This window comes from Prionailurus bengalensis, chromosome A1 (genome assembly GCF_016509475.1).
Source record: "Prionailurus bengalensis isolate Pbe53 chromosome A1, Fcat_Pben_1.1_paternal_pri, whole genome shotgun sequence".
Classification (NCBI taxonomy): Eukaryota; Metazoa; Chordata; class Mammalia; order Carnivora; family Felidae; genus Prionailurus; species Prionailurus bengalensis.
This window is the reverse complement of record NC_057343.1, coordinates 112,057,509-112,084,957: the sequence shown is the minus strand read 5'-3', so window position 1 is coordinate 112,084,957 and position 27,449 is coordinate 112,057,509. Positions and strand designations below refer to the sequence as shown.

The window sequence follows — 27,449 nt, the reverse complement described above, 5'->3', positions numbered from 1 at the left end:
ACGCTCTCAAAAATAAAGAAACATTAAAAAAAAATCATTTAAGTGCTCACTTTAGCAGCACACATACTAAAACAAATTGGAATGATACAGAGATTAGCATGTTCCCGTGCAAGGAGGAAATGCATGAAGAGTTCCATTAAAATTTTTTTTTTTAATTTTTTTTTTAATGTTTATTTATTTTTGATAGAGAGAGAGCATGAACGGGGGAGGGTCAGAGAAAGGGAGACACAGAATCCGAAACAGGCATCAAAGGAGGAAAATTTTCTTGAAAACCACAACTAACTCCCTCTCTTGCCCAAGTGCTAAGAGAAATCTTCATGAATAAGCTATAAATCCTGTGCTTCATGGAACGGTGTACTAACTATCACACATGGGAGCTTAGATTTTCCTTATGAATACCTATTACTGCTTAGAGTTGTGAAGATGCCCATAGTATGACGCTAATGATGACACACGTTTTCAGGGATGACTGGCCTGGGTTTCAATTGCCTTCTTATGCTCACTTGGCTATCACACTGGGGGCTACTGATTAAAAGCTGTTCCTGAAACTTTTCAGTATGTTCCCTCTCTCACAGTACACAGATAATTAAAGTCAGCCATGGGCTGCCAAGTACAAAGTCCTTAAACTTCTCCTTTCATACCTATAGGCTAAAACTCAATTCATCAGTCCAGCTAGTCACTAATGTTTACAAAGGTAGCAATTTCCCCCACTTTTCACTGATTTCAAGTCTTGATCCTTGGCATACGCTCCTTTTGAAGAAGTTCTAAAAGTTTATTACATTCTCTCTTATACTTCTCTTGACAATGTGCAATGCTTTCCTTTACCCTCAAGAAAATAATTTGCTACCAACTTAATGATTTATTTACTTATCAAAGTAAATATCACTATCTCAATCTTTAAGTCACAAATAGGGTCCTTGAGATGTTGATATGTATGTTGGTAAAAATTACCCTGGACTACAGGTGCCTGGGTGGATCAGTCAGGTAAGTCTCCGACTTCAGTTCAGGTCATAATCTCACAGTTCGCGGGTTCGAGCCTGCATCAGGCTCTGTGCTGACAGCTCAGATTCTGTGTCTCCCTCTCTCTCTCTCTGCTCCTCCCCTGCTCACTCTCTCTCTAAAAAATAAACACTACATAAAAAACAAAATTACTCTGGACTAGAGCATTATTGTGAAATAGGAATAAAACTTGGGGGTGCAGGGAGAGGTCTCAACTGTCATTACATCCCTGATTCTGTTTCCTCTAATGTAAAGGATTACATTAGACTTAAAAATAAGTTTTTGAAAAATGCTCTTTTTTCAGTACCTCTATCTCCTTAAGTAGCATCCATATTATTCAATAGGAGCTGCTTATGCACCAAACCCTTCACCAGTGGCCTGAACACAGGACTGAGAGGTGCTGAAGTATCTAATCATCAATCTAGTGACCTATTTTTTTTTTTTTAATGTTTACTTATTTATTTATTTGAGAGACAGAGCATGAGTGAGGGAGGGGCAGAGAGAGAGGGAGACACAGAATCTGAAGCAGGCTCCAGGCTGAGCTGTCAGCACAGAGCCTGACGTGGGGCTCGAACTCATGAGCTGCGAGATCACGACTTGAGCTGAAGTTAGACACTCAACCAACTGAGCCACCCAGGTGCCCCCTACTTTTTTTTTCTTTTTAAGAGAGAGAGCACAAGCGGTACAAGGAGAGAGAATCTTAAGTTAGCAGATTCCATGCCCAGTGCAGAAACCGATGTGGGTTCTTACGACTCTGAGATCATGACCTGAGCCAAAATCAAAAGTTGGATGCTTAGCTGATGGAGCCACCCAGGTGCCCCTTCAGTGACCTATTTTTTATGCCAATTTGAAGACAGCCTTCAAAGTTACAATAATCTCTCACTAAACAGTGAGCTCCTTGATGACTGAGGCAAGCATGCTGCTTTGCACTGTACAAGTGACAAACACATTTACTGTCTCACTTTACTACATGATCGGTATTTTCAAGAAAGTAAAAACTCGGAGTAAACATCTTTAGAATCTTTAGATTTAGTGATCTTTAGATCACTTCATTTTGTACTAGTCACACGTATGAATAAATTTGTCAATTAAAACATTCCTGACTTTCTTAATAAAAATAAAAAGTAAAACATGTAAATAATCATTTGGGGTTTTTTTTTGTAAATAACCATTTTTTTTATAACTAATAGGAATATTACTTAACATATTTTCACAAAGTATGTATATCCAGCTCCATAATGGCTAACTAGAGCTAAAGATCAAGGTCTATATCTAATCAATTTCTTCTCTTACTCTTTAATTTTACTAAATTAAAAAAGAACCTAGAAACTGTGGAAAAATTTGTCATGGAAAACCACTTTTTAATATTCTATTAGGGGCACTTGGGTGACTCAGTCAGTTGAGCATCGAACTCTTGATTTCAGCTCAGTTCATGATTTCAGGGTTGTGGGATTAAACCCCATATCAGGCTCAGTGCTGAATGTGGAGCCTGCTTAAGATTCTCTCCCCCCTCCCCACCCACCACCACTCTCCCCTGCTTGTCCTCTCTCTAAAATTATAAATAAATAAATAAAACAATTCACAAAGATCTGCCCAAGTGCCTTTCAACCTGCCAGCCTGTATATGCTAATGTGAAAAAGGAGACTCCTGTACGTTCTGCCAATGTCACTGTATAGCATATACATTTACTATGGATTTACACTCAGAAAAATATACATTAAGCATTATTTGATTTAGTTCCCAATTTTCATGATTTTTTTCAATACAGAATCATGTCTGGAGGCACACTGCTTGCCAACTCTGCTCTAGATAGAAGTCATCGTGCAGATGTGCACTGACTAGCACCAGCTTTGATTCAAATGGGGATGCCTTTACTTGCTTTAACATCCAAATAGTGCTCTATGGCACTGAACCTGAACCAAGCATTTTTAATCTACACAACAGCTCACAAAATAATCATTAATTTAAAATTTCTTCTTTTCAGCGGTTTAGTGCTTAACACATACACTGTTACTCAGCATTTCTCCCTCACGTACTTAATGTAGATGTAAGCACTAATGGCAAGAAATGACTCACACACTGCATATGATTGGGAAAAGTTATTTTGGCCTCTTTCTGGCAACACTTAATTGATTTACCAGAAAGGCCCAATCACACCACACCTACCTTAAACATTACCATAAAATCTAAGATTTCCCAGGATTGGGAAAGACATTTGAAAGGGATCTAATTCCATCTTCCATCTGTTCATCAATTCCTTCTGCTCTCGTTCCTCAAATGGACCCCCTACCTCTAACCAAACACATGGACGAAAAACATATTCAGTATCTGCCCTCCTCCCACAATGTAAATTGTTTCATCTCCAAATAATGTTTATCCAGTTCTTTCTCACATTATGCTTAGATTCAGCTCCCTATAGCTTCCCAACTGGGTCCCAGGTCTACTCCTCAATGATTCTTTCATGTGACAGACTTTTTTCAAACGATTAAAGGATGCTATCAAATCCTCTACTCCAAGCTAAATGTCACTTATTCATTTAACTATTTCTCACATGGTTCGGGTGTCACCATAATCCTGTTTACTGTTATGTGCTCTTGTATGTCCCATTTAGATTGTGATCCCTAAATCTAAACACAACACATACAAGTATATGACAAGCAATACATTTCTGGAGAACACATGAATAAACTGAAAAAAACCAAAGGCCACCTTAACTGTATCCCCTTTTTTTAATTTTAAAAAAATTTCAGAGAGAGAGAGTGCCAAGTGGGAGAGAGGAGCAGAGGGGGAGAGAGAGAATCTTAAGCAGGCTCCATGCTCAGAGAGAGCCCAACATGGGGCCTTATCCCATGACCCGGGATCATGATCTGAGCAGAAATCAAGAGTTAGACGCTCAACAACTGAGCTACCCAGGTGTCTTTAAAGAATTTCTTAAGCAATCTCTACATCCAACGTGGAGCTCAAGCCCACAGACCAGAGATCAAGAGTCACATGCTCCACCTATTGAGAAAGCGAATACCCCATTTCTATTAATGCAGTTTATGATCAAAAATAATTTTTTTTGGCATCCATAGCACATTGATAACTCACATTCCTTATCTCATTAACAAAAATTCCTAAGACCTTAAAGTTCCTTAACATGTGTCCCTCTAAGTTTATAACACTGAAATTTTCTATCTGAGCAAAGTGTGCATGAGGAATATTAAAATCTAAGGTAGACAAATGCTCTGGCCCTTAGTTTTTACATTTGCAGAATGTAAACAAAATGTGCTATATTGATCGTTGAGGCAATCAAAAGCATGAATTAAAAGAATTTATTTCAAAATACAATAAAAACTGCAAAACAGAGAAGCTTAAGCTTCTATTATCAGCATTCCAATTCTAATTTAAGCAACAATGGTTTTAGAAATACCTTCTGAACCAGTTTTATGAGGAATTCAGAGCATAATTATCTATTTGAATTCCCTATGTCCCCAACCTACTATATTACAACACAACAAAAACGTGTGAGAAGTTCAGACACCATATTAACATGTTATTCTCATGGCAGGTACAAGATTTTCTAGTTCAAAACACTAAGACACGTAATGATTACCTGTGGTTCAAAACCCATGTCAAACATTCTGTCTGCTTCGTCTAAAACAACATATGTTACTCTTCGAAGATTTGTGACCCGACCTAAGATGAGGAAAAAAAATAAAGACAAAACGAAAACTAAAAATCAGTCACAATTCATTTTATGACTACCAAGAACTTTAAAAAACTGTAAAGGGAACTAAAATGCCTGACTTAACCAGAGGGGTAAGTTAGGTATCTTTAAAGAGTGAACAGAAATTTTGGTCTACAAGATCTTAATCTAATGGCAAATACTTTCTGACAATGGGTATATGAGGCCCTTTATTTTGTCAAACTCGTCTCTTGCATACCATCATAGGGCCTGAAGGACCTGTAAAATTCAGAAAACAGCCCTCTCCAAAACACATCATAAAACTAAGACTGAGATGAAGCATCGAGCCACATCAGCCATTATCTGACAGCATCACCTAGAAAAAAACATATTAGAGATTACAGCGTATGTGTGGAAAGCAAGTTCCAGTGCTAACTATTTTAGACGCAGAAAACCTCCTTTTAATATTACTTTATAAACTACTTTCATATAGTCAGAAGCTTCTACTGGGCATATCAAAATATTAATGAGAAGCTATTCAACATCATTAAGTAACTGAATTATTAAACAAAAACTTCAAATACCAAATGTATTGCATACATACATTTTTCTACACAAAGATATCATAAGTTCAATGTTATTAAATGCTCCCAATGGTTTAAACAGATGCAAGTGGTTTCTTAGGCAGTGGAAAACTAAAAACATACACAGGAAAGTTTTTCTAAAGGATTAACACAAGCCTTTCTATCAAGTGATGAATCAATCACCTGGCAAAAACATGTATAAAGTAGTTATTAAATATAAACCAAAAGGACAGATAAGGGAAAAAGGTAAAATTAATCAAGATGAATTTCAGGAGACTTAATCAATGCAGCATTGAGAAAAAACAAGGGATTATTTCATCAACATTCAACCCAAAACTTTTTATAGGCTGTACAAGCACAATGATTTATCAAACAATTTCGTTGTCACTTCGTCAACATCATATAGAATTAGAATTAAGTGTATACAGAAATTCAAGCCGAATGCTACAAGAAACATGCATTACTCACAGTTTTTAATACTTTATTATGTATATATTGAACACTGCAATGGAAACCTTTGAAAGCATTTTCTTCAAAAAATAAGAAATGAGCCAAAGTAAATGCTCTCCAATATTTAAGTACTCCATACTAACATTTGCAGCCCCCATTAGTTTTGCAAGGTTGGGAACAGCATTAAATTACCTACCTTGGATGGCTTAAGTCTCGGAAGCCCAGTTCTATAAATCTCGAAGGGCCTTTCTCCACAGAAGTTAAATAATGTCAACAGTTTAGTAACAGTTTTGATAGGGAATAATTTAACAAAGCACAACATAAGAGCTAAAAAACATGCAATATTTACAAAAGATAAAATTTCTTGAAGCTGCAATACCTTAATTTATCCAGTATTGTAATAAAACATTAGCTTCTGTGGAGGAAAAAGTCTGAAATTTAGAATAATAAAAATAAAAAAAAGATAGCCCCCCCAACCCCATTAAAAGCAAAGCTAGACCAAAATTTGATCAAGAATCCATGTTAAGAACCAAAAACATCATATGGAGTTAGTTTCAAAAAAAAATTGAAAGTTAAATTGCAGTAATATTATGAATGCTTGCAACAGTTAGCTGGTTGCAATGTAAATTTTAAGATATTACAGCTTTAAGAAGAAATATTAAAAAAAAAAATGGTGGTTTCTTGTATCTGCTTTGATTTAACAAAAATGTATAGAATTCAAAAACGAGAAATGAGAACAACAAAAAATATCCCTGACTTACCACTGTTAGCTGCTAACATGTCAATCATTCGACCAGGTGTGCAAACAATAATTTCAGCACCTCTTTTCAGCTCAGCAATCTAATAAAAAAGATGAAATTTTAGTCTATTTATCACTAATACTTATTTAAACAGATTTGAAAATAATGTCCAGGGTCACCATACAGCTCCATAAGGTAACACAGTGAAGTCTGATTAGAAGACTCCAAAGCTTCCTGCTTAATTCTTTGGAATGCTGGAGCACGACAAAGGAAAAGGAAGCAGCAACATGATGACATGGTATTGTAACTTTGAACTCAATGAAAACCAGAGAATTTTACCAATTTTAATTTCACATGATCCCTTAAAAGAAAGGAACATTAGAAAGCAGTAATTAAAGCAATTATATACACCAATGTTTTTCTTTTTTTTTAAAAAATTTTTTTTTTTTTTTTTAACGTTTATTTATTTTTGGGACAGAGAGAGACAGAGCATGAACGGGGAAGGGGCAGAGAGAGAGGGAGACACAGAATCGGAAACAGGCTCCAGCCTCTGAGCCATCAGCCCAGAGCCCGATGCGGGGCTCGAACTCACGGACCGCGAGATCGTGACCTGGCTGAAGTCGGACGCTTAACCGACTGCGCCACCCAGGCGCCCCACACCAATGTTTTTCAAGTCGAGAATTGTTTCCATTAGAGAATCACGAGTATCCACAACCAGTATTCTCATTTTCTAATTTTATTTACCTGTTCACTTGTTATTTTTTTTTAATTTGATTTGATTTTTTTTGTTGTTTCTTTTGTTTTTTGAGAGAGGGAGTGAGTGAGGGGCAAAGAGGGAGAGAGAGAGAGAGAATCCCACGAGGAGCAGAGAGAAAGGGAAAGAGAGAGGGAGAGACAGAATCCCCCTGAGCTGACAGTGCGGAGCCCAAAGGGGGCTCAAGCTCACCAATACAGGGCTCGAACTCACGAACTGAGAAATCTTGACCTGAGCCGAAGTCTGGTGCTTTACCAAGTGAGTCACCCAGGTGCCCCTATTTTTTATTTTTTAAAGATTTATTTATTTTGAGAAAGAAAAAGTGTGGGCAGGGGGAAGGGCAGAGAGAGAAATCCCTGTGTGGTCAGCACAGAACACGATGTGGGGCTCAAACCCATGAACCCTGAGATCATGACCTGAGCAGAAACCAAGAGTCAGACACTTAACCGACTGGGCTACCCAGGTGCCTCAACAATCAGTATTTTTAAAATGAAACAGAATGGAAAAACCAGAATGTGTTAGAGATCAGTAAACTTTCATTTCACTTCTATATAAATATAACATGCATGCATGTGTAAAGTTATTTTTTGTAAATGTTATTTCTTACAATAAACTGTCATCAGAACAACTGAGGCAAGATAAGCTTAGAAAACATAAAGCATTTAACAACAGCAAATATTCCTTAAAAAGGAATGTGGTTAAATAAATTGAGATAATGCCACTTAATTTATTGCATTTTTCTAGTATCTATTCGTTATCAAAGCCTAAGAAGTCTTTTAAGAAAAAAAGCCGACTTTAACATTGTACAACATGACCTTTCCAAAACTTATTTGGTCACACAACCTGGTTTTTTTCCTTCTTCTAGTTAAAGCAAAATTATCTAATAACCATCATTTTTAAGAAGACATTTGGAAAAATGTCAAAGTAAAGAGAGTAAATGAAATTATGTTTAAATAACTGCTGCAGGGCGCCTGGGTGGCTCAGTTGGTTGAAGCATCTAACTTCTGCTCAAGTCATAATCTCAAGGTTTGTGAGTTTGAGTCCTGCATCAGGCTCTGTGCTGATAGCTCAGAGCCTGGAGCCTGCTTTGTATTCGGTGTCTCCCTCTCTCTCTGTCCCTCCCCTGCTCATGCTATGTCTCTCTCTCTCTCTCAAAAATATATAAACATTAAAAAAATTTTTTTAATAAATAAATAACTCTTGCCAAAAACATTTAAAGATACCAGTGAGACAGGTATTAATGCAAAACAGTCATCACCACCTTTTAAAGATGTCACATGAATTAGAGCCAGTTGGGAAATCAGACGACCTGGTTCTGGGACAAATTAAGTCTTGTTAGCCTAAACACTTTGATCAACTTACTTAACCTTTCTCGCCATTTCTTTATCTATAAAATGGAAAAAAATATCTGCCTTCCTTGAGCAGAGAAAAGACAAAGAGGAGTATCAGGAAAGCCAAGGTATAAAAATGACTGAAAATCTTAAAATATAAGATTAACATAATTCATCCTCACTATTATCTTTAAACCTCATCTTTTTTAAGATTTAAAAAAATTTTTTAAATGTTTATTTATTTTTGAGACAGAGAGAGACAGAGCATGAACGGGGGAGGGTCAGAGACAGAGGGAGACACAGAATCTGAAACAGGCTCCAGGCTCTGAGCTGTCAGCACAGAGCCCAAGCAGGCTTGAACTCATGGACTGCAAGATCATGACCTGAGCCAAAGTCGGACGCTTAACCGACTGAGCCACCCAGGTGCCCCAGTGGCTAAGATTTTAAAAGCAATCATTATACAAATCACTAAAACAAATCACTTTTAGATCATTAAATAATTTAAGAATGGGAACACTGAAAGAAAAAAAAGAATGGAAAAACTGAATGCTCCTTTTATAGTTACCTGCTCACTGATTCCTGTTCCTCCATAAACACAGACCACTCTAAGTCCCAGGGTCTTTGAAAACTTCTTACATTCTTTAGTAATTTGTAAAGCCAGTTCTCGAGTTGGAGTCATGATGACAGCTGAAAAGATAAATATGTCAAAAGCCTAACCACCAAAATTCTTGACAGGCTATCCTGTAACGTGTTATATTTAACCTCTGAAATAATGTTCAGATTTCTTAGTATAATTTTTTGTTTTTGTTTTCATTTGTTTTATGCACCTTTGAAACCCTCTTTCAAAAGGTTTGTAATAGTAGAGATTGTGGCGATTGCTAATTTTAAGTAGATTTTAAGAACATGCTACAGAAAGATAAATGAGAGTTAAATGTCTCACTCAAACATCAGGAAAATACTGGGGTGAAAAGAACGCAAATCATTCTCAACTGCAAATCACAGAGCAAAGATAATCAAGCGACTCACTGTGCTGCAGAGCCATACCGAGGCTTCCGGAAACAACCTTGGTGTGAAGGGCACAGAAAAAGTAGGAATATATTGTGCCCCGTTTCCAAGAGAGGAGCTGAGCAAATTTTCAAAACCCTACTCACACTTGCGAAACAGATCTCTGCCAAATGAATCAACAAATGAACCTGAAGACCTAATCCTGAAGGAGATGCTGGCACTATATATATAGCCTTTTAAGGCGAAAAACAAAAAACGGAAAATATATTTCCTTACAATCTTCTATGTTGAGTTTATAGATCCACTGACACTCACTAAGCACAAACCTCAATATAAATAAACAGATAGATGCACGAGGAGTCTACCTGCCGAGTCAGAGTTTAATAATTGAGCTGTGCCAGGAGAGGCTGTTTTTGTACTTCTGAGGTGTCACTCCAGAGCTCTGAAGATTCTCACTCCACCTGCTGGTAAGGGGAAATCAGCCCCAAAGTGCCAAATTTATAAAGGAAATGTACATAAAGACATCTTTATTGTTATAACACAACATTATAAAATATCAGGTCTTTCTGATTAACTGACAACAAAGTTGTTACCTGAATAAATAGTTTAATGAAAGGAATTGTACCTATTGGCCCCTCTCCTTCTTCTAATGACCTCTGATCCATGATGTGTCTAAACATGGGCAACAGAAAAGCAATGGTCTTTCCACTTCCTGTCTTGGCAATACCAATCAAATCTCGTCCAGACATTATAGCAGGAATCGCCTGGGTCTGGATTGGCGTGGGTTTTTCATAGCCATGCCTTAAAAAGCAAACCAAAGAAAGACAAGGTAAGAACTGGCATCTCTGGGTCTCTCCAAGTCCCATAGTAAGGTTTTCCAAAACGCAGAATAGCTGTACAACGAATATTATTTGCCAAAAGGGAATGAAGGACTGAGGCATTCTACATCATGAATGAGCATTGAAAATATTATGTTAAGTGAAAGAAGTGAATCACAAAAGACTATGTTAGTACGATCCCACTTATAGGAAACGTCCAGAAGAGACAAATCTGTAGACACAGTAAATTAGTGGATGCCTAGGACAAAGAAGGGAGAAGAATGACTACTAAGGGATACAGGTCTCTTTTTGGGATAATGAATATGTTCTAAAATTAAATTATGGTGATGACTGCCTAACTCCATAAATATACTAAAAATCATTGAACTGTACAAAGAGTAAGGTTTATGATATGTAAATTATATCTGAAAACACTCAGCTGTTTACGAAAAAAACAGTAAATTTTTCTATTAGAGTAAAAATGTAACCAATGGAATTAATTGGGTAAAAGAGCCATTCTGAATAGGAAGACACTGAAAAATGTAGAGAATCACTAACTACTCACTTTTTGAGAGAATTTAGGATCTTCATAGAAATTCCACACTGGACCCAAGATTTAATTGGTTTGGGGCAACCTTTTCCCTTGACAGTAATGCCTTCCATTTCCAACCGAAAAACATTTACCTCTACAAAACAAAATCCAGATTAAAAGCTATTAAATATTGTTTCATTAATGCCTTCTACTTTTCAATCAAGCATGGTAAAACTAAGAATCTTCAATTCTTGGGGCACCTGGGTGGCTCAGTCAGTTAAGCATCCAACTCTTGATTTCACCTCAGGTCATGATCTCACAGTTCATGAGTTCGAGCCCCGCACTGGGCTCTGTGTACTGACGGTCCAGAGCCTGCTTGGAATTCTCTCTCCCTCTCTCTCTCTGCCCCTCCTGCATACTCTCTCTCTCAAAATAAATAAAGAAACCTAAAAAAAAAAAGTCTTCAGGGGCACCTGGGTGGCTCAGTCAGTTAAGTGTCCAACTTCACCTCAGGTCATGGTCTCACGGCTTGTGAGTTCGAGCCCCACATTAGGCTTTGTGTTGACAGATCAGAGCCTAGAGCCTGCTTCAGATTCTGTGAATGCCCTCTCCCTCTGCCCCTCCCCTACTCAAGCTCTGTCTCTCTCTCAAAAATAAGTAACATAAAAAAAGAAAAGAAAAGAAGGGCATCTGGGTAGCTCAGTCGGTTAAGCATCTGACTTCAGCACAGGTCATGATCTCATGATCTCACTGTTCATGGGTTTGAACCCTGCATTGAGCTGTGCTGACAGCTCAGAAGCTGGAGCCTGCTTCACATTCTGTGTCTCCCTCTCTCTCTGCCCTTCCCCTGCTCACACTCTGTCTCTCAAAATTGAAAAAAATGTTGAAAAAGTAAAGGAGAAAAGTTTTCAAAAAAATCTTTTTTTTGTACTACTAAAGATAATTCCACACAAAATCTATAGGACACTTAATACAATTATTGCTGTGACCTAATAGGGGATTAAAAGAAACACCCCATTTCTATAATCTGTCTTTTATTATGTCTTACACTGAAACATCAATAAAAGAACAATGATTGACAGGTAATACAAACACTTGTTCTCCAAGCAAGAGTTGCCTAGATTATCCTTATTCTACCAATAATTACACAGATTCACACTGGTTCCTAACCCTCAAATCCCAGAAAGGGAAAGGCTAACAATACTTTATTTGCTAACTTCACATGAAGACTATTCTCAACCCAAAAAATCTCAACTACATGACCCAAACTAATTTTTGCTCATTTTTAAAAATACTTCCAAAACTACACTGATTCCTCACTGCTCTGAATCTTTGCAGATGAAGTTCATACTCACTAGAATGACTTCTTGCCTTCTTGTTTCTTCTCTCACTTCTCCAGGCAAGCCATGAAAACTCCTCCTACTCATGCACCAACTTACAACCTACCCATATTCCTCCTAGGCAAAGCGAAGCATATCCTCCTCTGTTCAATAACCAATAAATGAATAAAAGAATTTTACCCTCTTGAGACATTTTTGCTAATTCTGGAACTTCAACATAAAAGTTTTTTCTGAATGGTTCATATTCAATTTTTCCATGATCCACTGGTTCTAGAAGCTTTCTCTGTTTTGTCTGGTAGCCTGTAAGGGCCGTCTGAAGATCAACTTCTTCCTCCTCTGAAGAATACTATAATTAAAAAAATAATAATAAGGAAAAAGCTAAATCCTTTATTATTTTCTCCTTACGGAAAACACTATTCCTAGCTTTTAAAATCCTCCTCTCCTAGAAAATATTCCTTGGCTTTTACTTTTTCACATTCTGAATTTTTCAACTTAGTTTCTTTTTTCTTTGCCCTTACAGAAAGTTATAATGACAATATAAAGCTAAAATAACAAAACAATTCTAATAAGGCTTTAAAGAAGTTTTGATATAGTTCTCTCTACACAAATGTTTACAATGCATGTTAATAGAAGAAATTTAATTCATTCTGTCACTTTATTTCTTCTCTTGCCTTATATGTCTGAAGTCAGTGATGAGGGGCAAAGGGGAAATCAACAAGTGGGCATGCAGAAAAAAGTCTAAGATGTCAAAATGTTCTACAGACTGGATATTCAGCAACAGCACTGTTGAGAAAAGCAAGAACTCCTCCTAACAGTAGTTTCTAGAACTAAAGAGCACATCTCCACCAAACAAACACTTCTAGGATAGTATAATGAACAAAGTCAAAATTAACAAAGAATTACCTCCATGGCATCCTGGTCATTCTCCATTAGCTCACCTTTCTTCTTATCAGAATCTACCACTGCTTTTTTGGTTGTCACTACAGTGACAACTTTTGTGACTGTTGGCCCAGACTTCTAAAATAAAAAAGGAATATAAAGTATGTTATAAAATTGAGAAGAAATTGTATGCAAATGAAGCACAATGATAACTGTCACAATTTATAATTCAAATGACAAAAGGAGTCTGCTTTCTCCTAATGAATTTGTTTAAATTTTAAAATGTAACATTAACTGGATTATACAATATAAAGTTTACTATATATTTTATATAATACTATATAATGTAATTTTATATCATTTTACGTAATATATAATGTTATAGAACATATAAAAATGTAATATAATTCACTTAAAAATACTTCTAAATGGTACTTTTTACTCATTGGACAAGCCAGACACTGTTGAAAGAGCTTAGGATAAATCATTAAAGCAGGTAAAGGTCACTACCATTAGAGAGCTCTCATTTTACAAGAGAGAAACAATAAACACAGTAAAAACTAAATCAGATAATTTGCCGGAAGACAACAAATGCTATTAAAAAGAAGAAAAATACACCGGTAAAGGGGATCAGAGATATGAAAGCTGAAAGTGCAATGAAGTCTGGAGAGGACCTAATGAGAAGTCAGCAGTAAGGAAAGACACTAAATACAGATGGTGGCAGTAAGAGCAACTTTTAGAAAGAACGCTTACAGCTAAAATTCCCTAGTATCTGTGGGACTGAGAAAAAGCACTAGCATTTCTGAGAGAGGGGAGGAATCAAATTTATAAACTCAGGCAAGTCAGTGGTAGGTCAATGTGACAAGAATTCGTTATCCAATTAGGAATACTAGAAAAATCTTTAAAAAATAAGAGAAAATGGCATACCTTTTCATTCCCTCCACCACCCTTCACACTTCGCATATTAAACTTTTTTACTTCCTCTTTCACTTCTTCCATGTAAGCATCTAATGGATCTAACTCCTCACCCTCCATTTCATTTCCTTCCTTTTCAGCTTCTGCAGGATCATCTTCATCATCTAAAAGAGCAGAATCACTCTTTTGTACATATGTTTCAAAAGGAAACACTTCATAATCAGAATGCCTCTCACCGTGACCTCTTCCCTCACACCCTCCTTTCCAGCCAACCCAGGCACGAAGCAGTTCAAATACTCAAACTTAACAAGTTATTACACTTAGCAAGCATGCATCAATTTTACATAATGATATAAATCACATGATACATTGAAAAGAGACAGGACTAAAAACTTTGTTAAATAGTACATTTCTTTCAATTACTTTTTAAAATCACAAAAAAAAATCGCACATTTTCAATTCAAGATAATCTTTTTTTTTCACATATCAAAGATATCATCACCCCTTAAAAATACATTCTCGGGGCGCCTGGGTGGCGCAGTCGGTTAAGCGTCCGACTTCAGCCAGGTCACGATCTCGCGGTCCGGGAGTTCGAGCCCCGCGTCAGGCTCTGGGCTGATGGCTCGGAGCCTGGAGCCTGTTTCCGATTCTGTGTCTCCCTCTCTCTCTGCCCCTCCCCCATTCATGCTCTGTCTCTCTCTGTCCCAAAAATAAATAAACGTTGAAAAAAAAAAAATTTTTTAAATACATTCTCTTCATCTATTTAAACCACTCTGTGAAACTTTCATAGAAGATGAAAAATTCACCAGAATTTTCACAGAAAAATAGAGCAAAACTCCATTTCCCTATAAAATTTCACACTCTTCTACTTCACTAAAATCTAAAAGTAAAAATCATATACGCCAGGGAAATAGTTCCCTTGTAAGTTATGAAAAATCAGGAGGGACCTGAAAACATGCCTTTAACTTACCTTCATTACTAATATTCTTATTTGTAATAAAAAAATTAAAGAGCTATTTACTGACTGTGCCCATAAGAACTCAACTCTCCACTCTCAAGTAAAACCAGTGAGGGGCGCCTGGGTGGCTCAGTAAGTTAAGCGTCTGACTTCGGCTCAGGGTTTGAGTTCGAGCCCTGTGTCAGGCTCTGTGCTGACCGCTGAGATTGGAGCCTGCTTCGGACTCTGTCTCCCCCTCTCTCTCTGACCGTCCCCCACTCACACTCTGTCTCTCTCTCTCTCTCTCAAAAATAAACATAAAAAAAAATTTTTTTAATAAAAAAACAACAAAAATGAGGTAAAATCAGTGATCCTTACTGAACACTATCCTACACTTTACATTTTAACATAAATATTATTAGAGAGATTTAATATCGCAATATGAACCCAACAATTCCACTCCTAGGTATATTAACTAAAAAACTAAAAGCAGGGATTCAAATGTATATTTGCATACCAATACTTGCAGCAGCTTTATTCACAACAGTCAAAAGGTGTAAACAACCTACATATCCAATAGACCAATAGGTAAACAAAACGCAGTATACACATACAATGGAGTATCATTCAGCCATAAAAAAGGAATGAAATTTTGACACATGCTACAACATGGAAGAACCTTGAGGACATTATGTAGAGTCAAATAAGCCAGACACAAAAGGGCAAAGACCGTATGACTGCATTTATGTGAGGTACTTACAAAACGCAAATTCATAGAATAGATATTTGGGGGGATAAGTAGGTGGAGGGTAGGGCAGGATGGGAATTAATCTTTGTGGGCACAGAGTTTCTTTTTGGGATGATGAAAACATTCTGGAAATGGCTGGTGATGATGGATGATACACAACACCATGAATGTACTTAATGCCATGGAATTGTACATTTGAAAAAAGGTTAAAATGGTACGTTTTTCCACAAGAGAAAAAATGCCTAAAAATTTCCACTATGAAGTATTATTCATATTTCTAGAATATTCTACATGAATTGTTATATAGACTATTAGTGTACCAAATGAATATACCATCATCATCTTCTAAACTCCATTTTTTCCCTTGTTTCATTTCTTCAATTTCCTTTTTCAGTTCCCCTATGTTTTCCATGGCCTTTTTACGTTGCTCCTCTCGCCATTTTTCTACTCGTTCTTTTCGCTTCCTCATTTCTTCTTCCAGCTTATTCTGATCAAAGTTCTTGGGGGGGGGGGGGGGACAAGAGAGACAGTGAGAGAAGGAAACAAAGATTAACAACTTTATTTCAGCAATATTCCAAATAACTTTTTCAAAGTATAAAAAAGGAAAAGGAAAAACATGTATTTACAAACTCCTTAGTTTAGAAAAGATTTAGATCACACATCTTTTAAACATATCCACAAATACACCAGCAAAATGAATTCATAAGAAAAAGCATCTTCAACTAAGAAAGCAGACAGACTTCAAAAACCATAATCTAATCTCTTTTTCATTACAGCAAAATACACACAGGAATTCACTTTCTTCCTCAACTAGAAACTAGATAAATAAACACGCAAAATTCCCTAGTTGTCAGTTATTGTCAACTTCAAATCCTCTAAACTCCTCTTAAACTGCCACCATGAAAAAGAAATTTTCTATTAGAAATTAATGAGTAAGGGAAAGCTATGTATCAACATGATTAAAAAGCTTTGGTCGTAGGGGGCACCTGGGTGACTCAGTTGGTTAAGTGTCCAACTCCTGATTTTGGCTCAGGTCATGATTTCACAGGTTCAAGAGATCCAGCCATGCATCAGGCTCCATGCTGACAATGCAGAGAGTGTTTGGGATTCTCTACTCATTCTCTCTCTATGCCCCTCTGCCCACCCCACAAAAGAAACAAAAAACATTAAAAATATATTTAAAAACAAAAAAACAACCAGCTTTTGTGTTTAGCCTTTATGTTTAAGTTTCCTAGAAACAGCCTTTGTAAAGGCTTTATCCAGGGACACCTGGGTGGCTCAGTCAGTTAAACGACCAACTCTTGATTTCACCTCAGGTCATGGTATGGCAGTTGTGAGTTCAAGCCCCATATCAGGCTCTATACTGAAAGCTCAGGACCTGGAGCCTGCTTTGGATTCTGTTTCTCCCTTTCTCTACGCCCCTTCCTTGTTCGTGCTCTCTCTAGCTCTCAAAAATAACATTTAAAAATGAATAAATAAATAACTTTTTTTAAAGTTCAAAATACATAGCAATAAAAAAAACAATCTGTGATTATAGAAACAAGCTTGATATTATACAATTGTTAGTAAACATACACCAGCATCTTTTTCTTTTTCATCCTCCTTGTCATCTTTGTCTTTTTTCTTCTCTTTAGAACTTTCCCCACTATCTGTTTTCTCTTTGGACCTAGACCTACAAAAAAAAGAAAAAAAGAAACATCATCTATTTGTATTCAGAAACATTCACATTTAAAAAATTTTTTTTAATTTTTTATAATTTTTATTTTTGAGAGAAACAGAGACAGAGTGTGAGCAGGGGAGGGTCAGAAAGAGAGGAAGACACAGAATCTAAAGCAGGCTCCACGTGCTGAGCTGTCAGCACAAAGCCCGATGCGGGGCTTGAACTGACAAACTGCAACATCATGACCTGAGCTGAAGTGGGACGCTCAACCGAACTGAGCCACCCACACACCCCTTAAAATATTTGTAAAGACCTGCATTTTACTTTTTTTTTAAGTTTATTTATTTATTTTGAGAGAGACAGAGGCAGCATGAGTGTGGGAGAAGCAGAGAGAGAGGAAGAGAGAATCCCAAGCAGGATCCACACCGACAACATGGAGCCTGATGCAGGGCTCAAACCCACGAACCGAACCCACGAGATCATGACCTCAGCTGAAATCAAGAGTCAGATGCTTAAATGACTGAGCTACCCAGTATATGGTATATATACAATAAACCAAATATTCTACAAGATAATCTGGTATGTAATAATGTTTAAAACCCCAATAGACGTGCATTTTCCCCTATGTATGATATCTTATAATGAATAAAATTTCTTATTTTAATGCAATCATTTCAGTCTACTTTTACACCCCTTATAATTGGTGCTTTTAAAAGTACATTAGAGGGGCGCCTGGGTGGCTCAGTCGGTTAAGCGTCCGACTTCAGCCAGGTCACGATCTCGCGGTCCGCGAGTTCGAGCCCTGCGTCAGGCTTTGGGCTGATGGCTCAGAGCCTGGAGCCTGCTTCCGATTCTGCGTCTCCCTCTCTCTCTGCCCCTCCCCCGTTCATGCTGTGTCTCTCTCTGTCTCAAAAATAAATAAACGTTAAAAAAAAAAAAATTTTAAAGTACATTAGAGGGGCACCTGGGTGGCTCAGTCTGTTAAGCGGCCGACTTCGACTCAGGTCATGATTTCACGGTCAGTGAGTTCGAGCCCCGCGTCGGGCTCTGTGCTGACAGCTCAGAGCCTGGAGCCTGTTTCAGATTCTATGTCTCCCTCTCTCTGACCCTCCCCTGTTCATGCTCTGTCTCTCTCTGTCTCAAAAATAAATAAACGTTAAAAAAAAAAAAAGCAAAAAAAAAAAGTACATTAGAGGGGCAGCTGGGTGGCTCAGTCAGTTGAGCATTCAACTTTGCCTAAGGTCATGATCTCACAGTTTGTGCGCGTCGGGCTCTGTGCTGATAGCACAGAGCCTGTAGCCTGCTTTGGATTCTGTGTCCCCCTCTCTCTCTGCTCCTCCCCCATTCATGTTCTGTCTCTCTGTCTCTCAAAAATAATAAAAATTAAAAAAAAAAAAAAGATTGTTTATGCCATTGCATTTCTAATTTTTCAATCAGTTTGTCAAATACTTTTCTATCCATGTATGCTAAGAACCAGAAAAGACCCTAAATAGCAACAACAATCTTCAAAAAGAAAACCAAAGCAGGAGGCATCACAGTCCTGGACTTTAGGCTGTATTAGAAAGCTGTAATCATCAAGACAGTATGGCACTGGCACAAGAACAGACACTCAGGTCAATGGAACAGAATAGAGAACCCAGAAATGGACCCACAAATGTATGCCCAACTCATCTTTGACAAAGCAGGAAAGAATATCCAATGGAATAAAGACAGTCTCTTCAGCAAGTGGTGCTGGGAAAACTGGACAGCAACATGCAGAAAAATGAACCTGGACCACTTTCTTACACCATACACGAAAATAAACTCAAAATGGATGAAAGACCTAGCTGTAAGGCAGGAAGCCATCAAAATCCTCGAGGAGAAAGCAGGCAAAAACCTCTTTGACCTCGGCCTCAGCAACTTCTTACTCAACACATCTCTGGAGGCAAGGGATACAAAAGCAAACATGAACTATTGGGACCTCATCAAAATAAAAAGCTCCTACACCACAAAGGAAACAATCAGCAAGACGAAAAGGCAACCGACGGAATGGGAAAAGATACTTGCAAACAACATTATTAGATAAAGGGTTAGTATCCAAAATCCGTAAAGAACTTCTCAAACTCAACACCCAAAAAACAAATAATCGAGTGAAGAAATGGGCAAAAGACATGAATAGACACTTCTCCAAAGAAGACATCCAGATGGCCAACCGACACGTGAAAAAATGCTCAACATCACTCATCATTAGGGAAATACAAATCAAAACCACAATGAGATACCACCTCACACCTGTCAGAATGGCTAACATCAACAACTCAGGCAACAACAGATGTTGGCGAGGATGAGGAGAAAGAGGATCTCTTTGCATTGTTGGTGGCAATGCAAGCTGATGCAGCCACTCTGGAAAACAGTATGGAGTTTCCTCAAAAAATTAAAATTAGAACTACCCTACAACCTAGCAATTGCACTACTAGGTATGTATCCAAGAGATACAGGTGTGCTGTTTCGAAGGGGCACATGCACCCCAATGTTTATAGCAGCACTATCGACAATAGCCAAAGTATGGAAAGAGCCCAAATGTCCATGGATGGATGAATGGATAAAGAAGATGTGGTATATCTATACAATGGAGTATTACTTGGCAACCAAAAAGAATGACATCTTGCCATTTGCAACTACGTGGATGGAACTAGAAGGTATTATGCTAAGCGAAATTAGAGAAAGACAGCTATCATATGACTTCACTCATATGAGGACTCTAGATGAACATAAGGGGCAAAAACATAAGAGAGTCTTAAATATAGAGAACAAACAAAAGGTTACTAGAGGGGCTATGGGAGAGGGGATGGGCTAAATGGGTAAGGGGCATTAAGGAATCTACTCCTAAAAGCATTGTTGCACTACATGCTAATGTGGATGTAAACTAAAAAAATAAAGATTTTTAAAAAAAATTTAAGAAAACACAAAAACCACTTTTCTGAATTACTTAAATAAGAATTTTCACTTTGGCTCTTACTAATATAAAGTATTACAATGATAAATTTTCTAATGTTAAACTAATCTTCCATTTCTGGAATAAATCCAACTAAGTCATAATTATCCTTTTTACATATGGTTGGATTTGATATAATATTTATGTTTAGAATGAGTATAGCCTACAATTTTCTCACACTGCCCTTGTCAGGTTTTAATATCTACATTCTTCTCAATACACAAAATGAATCGAGAAATGTTTCTTCTTTCTTAAGTCTCTGTTCATCAAAAGTATCATTGCAGAGTGAAAAGACAAACTACAGAGTAAGAGAATATATTTGCCATTCATAAAAATGACAGTAAACAACCATCCAGGATATTTAAAAATAACAAAAACTTCCTATGAATCAATTTTTAAAGAAACAACCCAACAGGAAAATAAGCAAAAAGATTTTTAACATACTTCAGAAAAGAAGAAATTCGAATGACAAGCAAACATATGAAAAGATGTTCAACCTCACTGGTAGACAAATACAAATTAAAACCACAATGATATTGGTATAACATATCTAACCAGTTAGCAAAAATTAGAAGGACTGACAATACCAAACACTAGGAAGGGTACGAGACAACACAATTATCATAATGTTTGTGGGAGTATAATTAGTATAACCCCTCTGGAAAGCATTTGGGATCACCTAGTAAAAACGAAGGTATGTTAATTCTTTTTTTTTTTTTTTTTTGAAGCTATGTTAATTCTATGGCCATGTAATTCATTCGTATATACAGACTAGGGAAACTCATGCACATGTACACTAGGAAACATACATACAAATGTTCACAGGGCACCTGGGTGGTTCAGTCAGTTGAGCATCTAACTTCGGCTCAGGTCATGATCTCACAGTCCACAAGTTCGAGCCCCAGATCGGGCTCTGTGCTGACAGCTTAGAGCCTGGAGCCTGCTTCAGATTCCTTCTGTGTCTCCCTCTCTCTCCATCCCTCCCTCACTTGCTCTCTTTCTTTCTCTCTCTCCCCAAAATAAATGTAATAAACTTAAAAAAAAAAATTCACAAGCACCTAAAAGTTAAAACAACCCAAACACGTACCTCAGTAAAATGGATATATAGTGGTATATTTATGCCGCAGAATAGTATTCAGCAATGAAAACGACCTACTGTTATATGTAACACAGATGAGTCTCAAACAATCACCAACACAGATACAAAAGAATATGTGATTCATTCAGGTAAAGTTAAAAAAACATACAAATCTAAACTATTATTTTTCCAGATGCAAACACAGATGATAAATAAATAGAAAAAAGTTACTAGTACAAAAGTCAGGAATGGTTTTATCTAGGGTAGTAAAGAGCTAGGTTAGAGAACAGACATGGATGGCTTCTGGAGATACTGACAATGGTGTATTTCTAAACTTTAGTGGTGTTTACATGAGTATTGCTTTATAATTACTTAATAAACTGCATATTTATACTTCATTCACTTTTCTGAATTTATATTTTAACTTAAAATAGTCCTAATGGACATTATTATATGGACCTCAGTAAAATAAAACTAACAAAATTAATGACAGGAAAAAAATCCTCACGACTAATATGAAGAAGGTACAGAAAACAGACACAAATTCATGTATTGACTATCCTTTGACACCACTTTTACCAACAGGAAAAGAATGAACCATTGACAAGAGAAATATAAAGAATAAACATAAATGACACAGATAAAAAAGTAAACATATTATGTCTAAAAGACATAACCAATAACTCAAAATTGAATGGTACTGGCATCTTAAGGAAACATGTATATTTAACTTAACACAAGCAAAGTTCACACCCATCTTGAACAGCAATTCAGTAATACATGTCATGATTTAAAAACTGTCAAATGGGATGCTTGGGTGGCTCAGTCAGTTAACCATCTGACTCTTGATTTCAGCTCAGGTCACAATCTCAAGGTTTGTGAGTTTGAGCCCCATATCAGGTCCTGAGCTGTTAGCACAGAGCCTGCTTAAGATTCTCTCTCTCCCACTCTCTCTTCCCCCACTTCTGCTCCCGCTCTCTCTCTCTCTCAAAAATAAACGTTAAAAAAAAAGTTATCTGTCAAATCAATGTTAAAAATGTTAAAAACATACCTCAAAAGAAAACCAGAGTTCCTAGGAAGAGGTTTATATAATATATTCCTGACTATTAAAAGTAGATATTAAAGGGGGCGCCTGGGTGGCGCAGTCGGTTAAGCGTCCGACTTCAGCCAGGTCACGATCTTGCGGTCCGTGAGTTCGAGCCCCGTGTCGGGCTCTGGGCTGATGGCTCAGAGCCTGGAGCCTGTTTCTGATTCTGTGTCTCCCTCTCTCTCTGCCCCTCCCCCGTTCATGCTCTGTCTCTCTCTGTCCCAAAAATAAATAAACGTTGAAAAAAAAAATTTTTTTTAAGTAGATATTAAAGAGAACAATGTGTTGAGTGTTAAAACCAATCGAATCTAGTATTTTCCAATAATTTACAAGCGTTATAACCTATTAAAATTCAACCAACAGTTCATCATAGCAGCCAAAATCAGTGGACAAAAAAAAAAAGAAAGAGAAAAGGAATAGTGAAGAGTCAGTTCCCAACCTGCAAGACAGATACAGTCCAATGATAACATTACCTATTCTCAGCTTTCTTGCTTTTATTGCCAGGACTTGAGGATCTGGATCGCCGGCCTCGGCTTCTACTCCTGGAGCGTCTCCTGTCTCGACTTCGAGATCTTCTTCGCTCTCGACTTCGATCTCTCTCTCTACTTCTGGAACGCCTGAAAGGACACTTTCCATTCATTCTATGACCAATTAGAGATTCTTTCAGATGTTTCTGTGCCATGTTGAACGAGCTTCTTAATTATTACCATTACTAAAGGCTGAGATTTCAATTAACCATCAAATCAGATATAAATAGGCAACAATTGGGGCACCTAGGTGGTTCAGTTGGTTAAGCGTCTGCCTCTTGGTTTTGGCTCAGGTCATGATCTCACAGTTGGTGAGTTCAAGCCCCACATCAGATTCTGCACTGACAGTGTGGAGCGTGCTTAGGATTCTCTCTCCCTCTCTCTCTGCCCCTCCCCAGCTCTCTCTTTCTCTCTCTCAAAATAAATAAATTTTAAAAATAAATAGATAGATAGGGAACAAGTAGGGCGCCTAGGTAGCTCAGTTTGTTAAGGGTCTGACTCTTGGTTTGGGCTCAGGTCATGGTATCTGGATTAATGAGTTCAAGTCCCTCAGTGGGCTCTGCACTGACAGCATGACAGCATGGAGCCTGCTTTCAATTCTTTCTCCCTTCCCCTCCCCTGTTGGTTCTCTCTCTCAAAATAAATAAATAAACTTTAGTAAATAAACAGGGAACAAGTAAAGCCAATTCTTACAAATGGTCAACAAAAAACTGATACTAATTCCAAAATGGTATTTGTTGAAAAACATAGCAAATCAGTCATAATAGCTTTTTGAAATCTACGGCCTATAGTAGAAAATCTAAAACCCAAAATCAGCCAAAACCTAAGTATAAGGATAGGCACAATGGGGCTATGGGAAGGTCACAGACATGAAGAGTAGGAAACAAAAATTTCTATTCTACAGCTGGCAGTCACATGACATATGGCAGATCAACTCTGTGGCTCACTTTCCTTATCTATATGATATGGAGACTTTACTTACATAATCTCAAAATCCTTCTTGCTCTAAAACCTTTTTTTTTATTTTAAGTTTATTTATTTTTGAAAGAGCAAGAAAAAAAAGCACAAGTCAGGGAGGGGCAGAGAGAGAGGGAGACAGAGGATCCGAAGCAGGCTCGGCGCGGACAGCAGAGAGCCCTATGCAGGGTTCAAACTCATGAACTGTGAAATCATGACCCGAGCCAAAGTTGGACGCTTAACTGACGGAGCCACCCAGGTGCCCCTAAAACCTCCTGATTCACTCTCAAAAGTTAAAGACATTATCTTAAGTAATCAATTTCACTTAACACATACGTGACTGAATTATATGAAACTGTTCCTGGGACCACATAACACAAAACTGAAGAAATTGCACTATATGCATTCTAAAAGATGAATATTCTCCCTGAGTACTTTTGCTAGTTCTCCTTCTAATGTTTGGAAAAAAATAGGGTTTTTTTTCCTGTGATTAGTTCATAACACCTTACAACCCTGTCTTCTTTCCTATTTTAATAAAAAACTTATCAGAAATTTTTTTTGGTGTGGCGAAGATTTTTATTTAAAGACAATGTCTTTCACCTCTAGAAAGGTTATAGCTGCTTGATTCGTGCCTAGGAAAATGCAAGCACGTAAAATAAAAATTAGGGTGTTCTTTCGTTTAAATCTAAAATGGTTTTTTTTTTTTTGTTGTTGTTGTTGTTTTTTTAATTTTTTTTTTTCAACGTTTATTTATTTTGGGGACAGAGAGAGACAGAGCATGAACGGGGGAGGGGCAGAGAGAGAGGGAGACACAGAATCGGAAACAGGCTCCAGGCTCCGAGCCATCAGCCCAGAGCCCGACGCGGGGCTCGAACTCACGGACCGCGAGATCGTGACCTGGCTGAAGTCGGACGCCTAACCGACTGCGCCACCCAGGCGCCCCTAAAATGGTTTTTAAGGGGCACCTGGGTGGCTCAGTTGGTTGAGCGTCCAACTTCGGCTCAGGTCACGATCTCGCGGTCCGTGAGTTCGAGCCCCGCGTCGGGCTCTGTGCTGACTGCTCAGAGCCTGAAGCCTGTTTCAGATTCTGTGTCTCCCTCTCTCTCTGACCCTCCCCCGTTCGTGCTCTGTCTCTCTCTGTCTCAAAAATAAATAAACGTTAAAAAAAAAAAATTTTTTAATAAAAATTAAAAAAAAATAAAAAATAAAATAAAAAAAATAAAAAATAAAAAATAAAATGGTTTTTAAAAATTGTGTCAAACGGGAGCGCCTGGATGGCTCAGTCAGTAGAGCAATCAACTCATGATTTTGGGTAAGTTTGAGCCCCACAGTGGGTGTAGGGATTACTTAAAAATACAAATCCTTAAAATTTTTTTTTTTTAAAGTGACAGACAGCAAGTAGGGCTTGGGTAGCTCTGTCCTTTTTCCTTCTCCTATCAGCTTTAGTGGCTGCTCTGAACATAGTGGTCAGCGTTCTTGGGACAGAATTAGAACAGAACCCCCTTGACAGCATATTACCTTATCTTTTACTGGCTTTTAAAACCTCCCTCAGGGGGCTCTGAAGGTTCTCTTTGGTTTCGTTTTGGTTTTGGTTTTTAAGAAGGCTCCACACCCAACATAAGGGTAAAACTCATAAACCAGCAATCAAGAATTGTATGCTCTACCCACTAATCCTAGCTGGGCACTGCCCACCCTTTCTTAATTTTTATTTATTTGGTTCTCTTTGGATTACAGGAAGTAGAGCCAAACGTTTCCAAACTTAAAATACTGTTTGAAAGTCTTTGTTCCAGGCAAATCACTTTTTGACCTAATCAAACAAGCTGGAGTTAAAACAGAGTGCCTATAAAGGGGCCACTAAAATCCAGTCCAAGTCACACTTTTGAAGAAACTGAATTTAGCTGACAGAGACCAATTTATCGTGAATCTGTAAATTCTTACCTCAGGCGCTTCCGGTCTCTTGACCGAGATCTTCTTTTATCCCTGCTACGAGACCTCTCTCTCCTTCTATCTCTATCTCTGCTTCTAGACCGCCTGTCATCTCCACGTTTACTTCTTTTGTCAGGTGAGCGACTTCTAGATCGACTTCCAGAGCGCCCCCTTGATGCTGACCGCTTCCGATAATGGCTAGAAAGTAAGGTCAAGATTAAGTTTAGGAAACGCAGTTAGCTTGTATGATATTTTATTTAATCACATTTTCCCAATATATCTCAGCACACAAATTAAACAATGAAAGGACTTTGGGTTTTTTTTTAATTTTTTTAATGTTTATTTATTTTTGAGAGAGAGAGAGAGAGACAGAGCATGAGTGGGGGAGGGGCAGAGAGAGAGGGAGACACAGAATCCGAAGCCGGTTCCAGGCTCTGAGCTGTCAGCAAAGAGCCCGACGTGGGGCTCGAACTCACAGACCACGAGATCATGACGTGAGCCAAAGTCGGACGCTCAACCGACTGAGCCACCCAGGTGCCCCAACAATGAAAGGACTTTGTACACATAAACTCTTTTTTTTTATTTATTTAAGTAATCTCCACAACCAACATGGGGCTTGAAATCACAACCCTGAGATCAAGAATCACATGCTCTTCTCACTGAGCCAGCCAGGAACCCCTACAATTCTTAAAATCAGAGGGAAGTAATGATTCCTTCATTTATAGTCAATGTAGAGAGGGAAAAAAAAAACTATCTTAAAAGGGAAACAAGGACAGTAAAAAGAACAGATCAAACTCCTGCCTCTGGGTCCCAAGCAACTTGCATTCTGTTAAAAAAAAAAAAAAAAAAAAAAAGATGACCAGTTAAGTAAAGAAAAAAATAAACAATACATCACCATCACATGGTGCTATGGAGAAAAACAGATTAGAGTAGATGAAAGAGAGGATGGGAGATAGGAGGTTTGCTATTTTACACTAGGTGACTAGAGAAAAATGTGCTAAGAGACATTTCAGAAGTTTGAGAAAAGTAAAAAGAACCGTGTAGATATATCGGGGAGAAACTTTTCAGGCACCACAAGTGCAAAGACCCTGAAGACAAAGTTTGACTGGTGTGTCCAAGGAACAGCAAGGAAGGCAGATGTGGCTAGGGCTGAATGACCAAGAAAGAGTACCATGAAATGAGGTCAGAGATACCATAGCGCAGCCAAACATGCACACATTTGTAGAGCCTTATAGATCTGAGTAAGTTGAGGTTACTGGAAAATTTTAAGCACAGGAGCAACGTTACCTCAGTTTTTAAAGCATTAGTCTGGAGGTACCTGGGTGGCTCAGTTGGCTAAGCATCCGACTCTTGATTTCAGCTCAGGTCATGACTTCATGATTCCTGGGTTAGAGCCCCACATCAGGCTCTGCACCAATAGCACGGAGACTGCTTAGGATGCTCTCTCCCTCTCTCTCTGCCCCTCCCCAACGAATGCATATGTGCATGCCCTCTCAAAATAAATAAACTTAAAAAAAAAAAATTTGGCTGCTGAAGGGAGA

General features: G+C 37.8%; 1 protein-coding gene and 1 non-coding gene across 3 annotated transcripts in view; one reads left to right on the top strand and one right to left on the bottom strand.

The window, feature by feature from the left end:
• Positions 1-27,449, bottom strand: part of DDX46 (DEAD-box helicase 46) — a 71,384-nt gene that overhangs the window by 40,965 nt on the left and 2,970 nt on the right. For both annotated transcript variants that reach the window (XM_043588134.1, XM_043588143.1), the window contains exons 2-13: positions 25,921-26,106; positions 22,972-23,115; positions 17,275-17,371; positions 16,033-16,198; positions 14,027-14,178; positions 13,124-13,237; positions 12,401-12,566; positions 10,914-11,034; positions 10,156-10,331; positions 9,091-9,212; positions 6,462-6,540; positions 4,595-4,677 (exon numbers count right to left, since the gene is read on the bottom strand). In XM_043588134.1, the coding sequence (XP_043444069.1) occupies positions 4,595-4,677; positions 6,462-6,540; positions 9,091-9,212; positions 10,156-10,331; positions 10,914-11,034; positions 12,401-12,566; positions 13,124-13,237; positions 14,027-14,178; positions 16,033-16,198; positions 17,275-17,371; positions 22,972-23,115; positions 25,921-26,106 (1,606 nt within the window). The remainder of the gene's footprint in view (positions 1-4,594; positions 4,678-6,461; positions 6,541-9,090; positions 9,213-10,155; positions 10,332-10,913; positions 11,035-12,400; positions 12,567-13,123; positions 13,238-14,026; positions 14,179-16,032; positions 16,199-17,274; positions 17,372-22,971; positions 23,116-25,920; positions 26,107-27,449) is intronic.
• Positions 43-148, top strand: LOC122496693. The gene has a single exon (XR_006300903.1). It is a non-coding gene; the product is annotated as a U6 spliceosomal RNA (small nuclear RNA).